We start from the raw sequence: 6,000 nt of genomic DNA, 5'->3' as shown, positions 1-6,000 counted from the left end.
ACAAAAAGCACAGTGGCACCCTCAATGTCCACCAACAGCAAATAGTGGCACACACTGGTCCTCCGGACCTTTCAATGTACGGCACATACATTAATGCCTCGCCCTGCATACGAAACACCAATAGGACCTTTTATAGCTGGGTCGGCTCAGGATTCAAACCCAGAACTGGATAGTTCAGAGGTGACAGATGAGTGAGTGTGCATACCTCTAGGCTATCTGACACACACACACACACACACACACACACACACACACACACACACACACACACACACACACACACACACATATATATATACACACACACACACACACACACACACATACATATATATATATATATATATATATATACACACACACACACACACACACACACACACACACACACACACACACACACACACACACACACACACACACACACACACACACACACACACACACAGTATTATTATTGTATAAACCTTTCCATAAACACGATAGGTTGGATGAAGAGCAGGCGGAGGGAGCTAGGATGGAAGGAATTGGGAGATGATGGGATAATAGGGAAGGGGTTAGAGAGTTATATAAAGATATTAACCATTTTGTCCTGCTCATGAGGCGATGAAGATAAAAACATCGCTGGGAAGGACTACTGCTGACCTGAGCATTGCGCAGACCCTTTTGGGTGGTCCCCACACCCTTCCATGTTACTACTTACTAACTACCCCATGGAAATCTCTCCCTCTCTCTCTAAACCTCCCGGCTCATCCTCAACCTCTGGTGACTGATTGACGAGGATTTATTGACTCTCTTTCACCCCTCCCCTCTTAATTATCCCATTATCTCCCCCCACTCCTCCCCAACCCTCCTCCACCCACCCATCCATTTTCTTTCTCCTCACCTCCTTCACGTTATATATACCTCCTTCCTCCTTCCTCCTTAATTTTCACCCTCCACAAAGCTGATCAATTTTTTTTGTACATCCATCTTTTAATCCATGTAGCCGCCGCTCTTCCTCCATTATACACATCGTCTCTCCGCTTCAATTCTTCATCTATAATCCGATCGTCTTACCAATCTCTCCATTGCCATTTTTATCCCCCTTTCTCCTCTTCCTTCTCGAGTCTCCCATCTCTTAAATCCATATCCTTTCTCAATCAATCCTGTCCACCCTTTCTCACTCGATTCCCCCTCCCGTCTGCCCACTCTCCCCCTCCGACCCCCTCCGCGTCCAACGTCCTCCCGTTAGCGCAGCATCCGTCGCTGCGCAGGAAGGAGAGAAGAAGAAGAGGTTCAGGTGGGAAAGGAAAGACCAGAGGAAGAGGAAGAGGAGACGAGGGAGCGGCGGATAGTAGTGAAGAACGGGTTGAGAACGGAGACGAGCACAGCGGCATCATGAAGGACCGAATGCAAGAGCTGAAGGCGGTACGTGCGCGGAGTGTGGTGCGTCCGATTCGCTGGTGCTGCAGAGATTGGAGCGCGGGCTCTGTGAGGAGATAATAGCGCGGGAACACGCGGCGGGCATTTTTCATAATATCTCCTCACCGAATGTTTCCGTACATATCGTAGACCGTGTTCTGGTGATGCGCACGTCATTCACCGCCAGGTCCGTGCTATAACCCTCCGTGGGTAAATAATCGTGCGTAACTAACACGGCCGAGCCGCTTAAAGCGTTTTGTGCTTGCTCGTGCTTGGTGCAACGTCCGCTCGTTAAAACTGCCTTTGTCATGAGGTGACGCGTTAAAGTCATCGACGCCGAATTCGCAGCCATTGGCCCATCGAGTTCCCCGTGCGGGGACCTCGCGTGGAGTTTGAAGACCCGAGGAGACCCGGCGGGTCACGGCCTTCGATTAGCGCCTCAGACGTACGAGGAGAGCGCCGGAGCGGTCCGGTCGTGGTGGCGCCGGCGGTGTGCGGGTCGACGGTCCGTTTTAGGATGCGCTGGACGTCGCGCGCCGCCGGGGCCGCGCCCTTCACGCGCTCCCCTGTTCGCGCTCCGATTCCATCTCGTGCTCTTTTCGCTACACCTGGTAATCCTCGCGCGTTGCACGAGCCATGTATATTACACCTTGGCGGGAAACGCACTTCTGATAGCGGGAAGAAATAAAATATCCAAATGCGCAGGACGACTCTTCCTTAGCGCTGCCATTTATACACCGCCGAGGATTCTCAGGGTGATGATGAGGAGCCGGATGAACGGATTGCACGAATAGCTTCACGCGGAGACCGCTTGTACGTTATCATTCCCACCTGCACCATCGAATCGCTCGCGCGCACCAAATGGTGCCGGTGGTGATGCAGGCACCACTTGGTCGACGTCGCGTGACCGAATGAACTAAGCGGTCCGTCCGTGACGTAGCAACGGATGATGGAGTTTGTTCGTTGTACCGGTTACACGTGCGTTGTGCTGTAGCGGAGACGACGAGGTACGGTGAGCCGGAAACCCGCTCAAACTCACCAACAAGTCCAAGGCTTGGCCTGACCGGTGGGAGTGGTGGGGTGAGGAAGGATTACATATTGTTCTGGGAATACTTGGAATGTATCCAGCAATGTTGTGGGAGCATTCAACAAGTTTCATTGGACGACAGATAACTAACCTCACCTGATGTGAATCAACACATAATCCCTTGATTCATGATAATATCCAACAGGATGATGCACAGGTGATGCACACTTACCTCTGAGGTGTAATTCGGTTTTGAATTCCTGACCCAACTATAAACTGGTGCAGTCGGGTCGTTGCTCTACAAAGTGTTCCCAGTCCGGACGAATAAACTGGGTGTCCTTGGGTGTCCCGTCTCCTGGCTTCTACTTACGGGTGGACTTGAAAGACATCCAGGTGTCTTTCACCAAGGGTACCTGAGTTATCGCCGGCACCCTGAGCAAATTGAAAATTCCTGCCCAAATAAGGTCCAACCGAACGTCAGTCCTGGCCATCTGGTTCGTGAAAAGACTTGGGCCAAAACTTCCCACTAGGCCCCACAAATAAGGTGGTATGGGTACTATTGAGGCCATTAAGGAAGTAGTTGATTCAGTGAGCTACAAGATGAATATATCTGGGTGAGCAGGAATCGAACCTGCACAACTGTAGAATGCTCAAGTGAGCTTGTTGAGCTACGATCCACACTTGTAAGGCATCTCGCTCGGTTTGGGCCTCCTCCACCTCACTAATCCAAAGCGCTCGGTCAGCCACCGGGTGAGCAGAGCTCCAAGATTGCCCGTGACGTGGCGGTGATTACCACCCGAGTCGAGGCGATCCCCTGGCCGTGCGGGGCTATATATGTGCTACTTGTGCTTGTGATGCCGATTGCTAATAATACCTGGCAGTGGCTGCACTGTGTCTGCTTCCACTTCCACAACATCAAGGAATTTGATTGTTCAGAATGGCTTCAATGTATTCATCATTATTCTGGAATATTAAGCCAATCTGGAAGCCTCAGTTTCATTGTCTTCCAGTGGATGTGTAGTTGGCATTCTGGGTAGGCCCTTAGGTGTGTGGTTTCCCAACCTTGTAGGTGTTTAGGTGAGTGTTCGGCCTTCAGATTTTGTGTTTTTTTCTCTGTGTGGAGCTCCCGTCAAGTTGAGTTTGATACCGGAGCAGGTGGTTGAGTACGCTGGCTCAGCAGATTAGACGTTAGGCTTTCACCAAGCACCATTGAAACTTGTACTTTGTTTCTCAGGTAAACGAACTCTCAATTTCAGCTTTACCGGGCCAAACGATACACAGGCCTCAATCCAGTCCATGATGGCGTGAGAGGAAACTCTAAGTTATAGATTTTTGTCAGAGCTAAGTCCACCATCGTCGTTCATTGGCCCGGATGAGCAGCAGGTGTCGAAGCGTTAAAGCATCAACTTTGTAAACAGCATGATTGCACTTCCTCATCCGGCCTGCTGCTTTGCACCAATTATTTTCCCCAACAGACAAAACTTTCAATTACAGTTGTTCGGCACGCGAGAAGGCAATGAGGATTCAAAGGTAAAAATGTGATTTTATTAAAGTATAAAATTTCTTCATGCAATCCAATTTGATAGGTTTTGCACTTTTAGACCACCTTTTGACCATTTTGCTAATGGGGGGGGGGGGGGGGGGGGAGGAGGAGAAAGAGAGAGTTTGGGTGGGGAGTACATGCGACGAGAGAATACAAGAACCATAGTGAGAACCATTAAGCAGCAGATGGAAGTTCAGGGAATTTCTAACATTTGCTATGGAGGCAGCTTTGTCATGTTCACGATTGGTTGAAACAACTCTGTGGTGTCATGTGTGGAACTAACACCTGTTCAAGGTGTACAAGTATGCTTGAGTCTGGGAAAAATACTCCCAGTGGAATTTGACTTAAACTTTCGTTTTTCCCTGAAGAGAGCTTGGACACAGTAGGTTCCAAATGCAAAAGGGTTCAGTGCGAAGTTCCGCCTCCAGAACACCTGAGAGATTATATGTTTCGACATTAATGCTGCTTATAAATTATTGTCTGGTGTATTTTTTTCAATTCCTGAAATCCTTACACATGGATTTCTGTGGGCCGCACCATTGTTAAAATGATCCGCCCCACTCCTAGGCTTCACAGCCTTCTTTCTTCACGGATGATGACCTATATAAAGTGCTTGGCACTTGACACACACACACACACACACACACACACACACACACACACACACACACACACACACACACACACACACACACACACACACACACACACACACACACACACACACGACAGTTGGATGATATTGAAGAAACATACTCTGGGTATGAGCGACATCGCGACACCAGTGCCGCCTTTGTCACCAAACTCAGCGGATAATTTCCTAAGGAGGAATTTCTTCCTCCCCATGGATGTTAACGTTTAGGGATTGTCTGTGCTCTTATTCTTTTAAATCCTGAATGTCAAGCAAGGAAGCAGCACGTACCATTTTAAAAGTCTTTGGTATGACTCGGCCGGGGTTTGAACCACAGACCTCCCAGAGTCATATAAGACGCTCTAACCATTACACCACCGAGTCTGGTTTCTGGGTGCCTCTTGCGTTCAAGTTCTCACCTGGCCTCGCCTGTACAGGAGGTTTTACATGATACAACCTTACTCTATTCTACTCCATAAAGCAAGATCACTGCACCCTCGGTGCACATATTACATACAACTTATATCTGATAGATCCCTATTAGGCCGAAACAAATATATTGCTGGTCTCTGGTCAGACCAAAGTTCCAGAATTGATGCGGCGGTGCGGTTTTTATTTTGTTTTTGTTTTTTTGAAAAGCATGGATTGCACATATAAAGGTGCTGTTTTTTGTGCAGTCCGGTCCTCCTCATCTGCCGTGGCGCCGTCCAGAGAGAAATTAAAGACAGCCAATGGGACTGGTAGGCCTTTTTGTAAATAATGAACACAAGCTTAAGTTATTTTAAAATGTATTTATTCCTTTAAATCATTAAGTTCTTCAAGCATATTAAAGACTACCATTTCGTTCTCGAGATCGCCTCGCCGTACCGTCAAACATTCCAATGCGTCGATCGCATCAACACTGCGCATGCGCAAGTGGTCTAACAGGCCGATGGTCTCCCACGATCTCTTCTCCCAGTCCACCAGATTATTAGACACTTACAACTTCATGACAAACGACATAGGATCCAGGCCTAACTAACGAGACCACCCGCAGCTCTCTAGGCCTTCTGGTTGCTTCACACGAACCCGACAAAAACGTCTTCGTTTCAATAAATGACAATATCCAGCCGATTGGATTCATGACGCCACGGCACACAAGACTACTCATATCTTTGGAACGGCTGGTTGGATTTGGACAAACTAAACGAGGTTTTGTAGGGGACAACCGTGTGCGAACGTCGATACCAATGGCGACCCTCACAGACCCGCATTTCCCGAGGTAGCGCGCCGGCCCGGCAACAACAGGCGTGAGCTGTTGTAGGTACCAGTTGAAAATTAAAAAATATATACATTGTTGACGCGCAGGGTCAAAATCGATGCGCGCGCTGACCAGAGACCGGAAATATTATTTTC

At 48.5% G+C, this 6,000-nt stretch overlaps 1 protein-coding gene across 1 annotated transcript in view; it reads left to right on the top strand.

Annotated features, from left to right (window-relative positions):
- The first annotated feature begins 1,253 nt into the window (after positions 1-1,253).
- The window catches only part of LOC137430157 (syntaxin-1A), a 124,339-nt gene continuing 119,592 nt past the window's right edge, over positions 1,254-6,000 (top strand). The window contains exon 1 of the mRNA XM_068120786.2: positions 1,254-1,410. Within this exon, the coding sequence (XP_067976887.1) occupies positions 1,381-1,410 (30 nt within the window). The 5' untranslated portion in view covers positions 1,254-1,380. The remainder of the gene's footprint in view (positions 1,411-6,000) is intronic.

Source organism: Myxine glutinosa, chromosome 6 (assembly GCF_964187855.1).
Source record: "Myxine glutinosa chromosome 6, kmMyxGlut1.1, whole genome shotgun sequence".
In the NCBI taxonomy this organism is placed as follows: domain Eukaryota; kingdom Metazoa; phylum Chordata; class Myxini; order Myxiniformes; family Myxinidae; genus Myxine; species Myxine glutinosa.
Note: the sequence above shows the minus strand (reverse complement) of the source record. Positions and strands in the feature narration are given on the sequence as shown.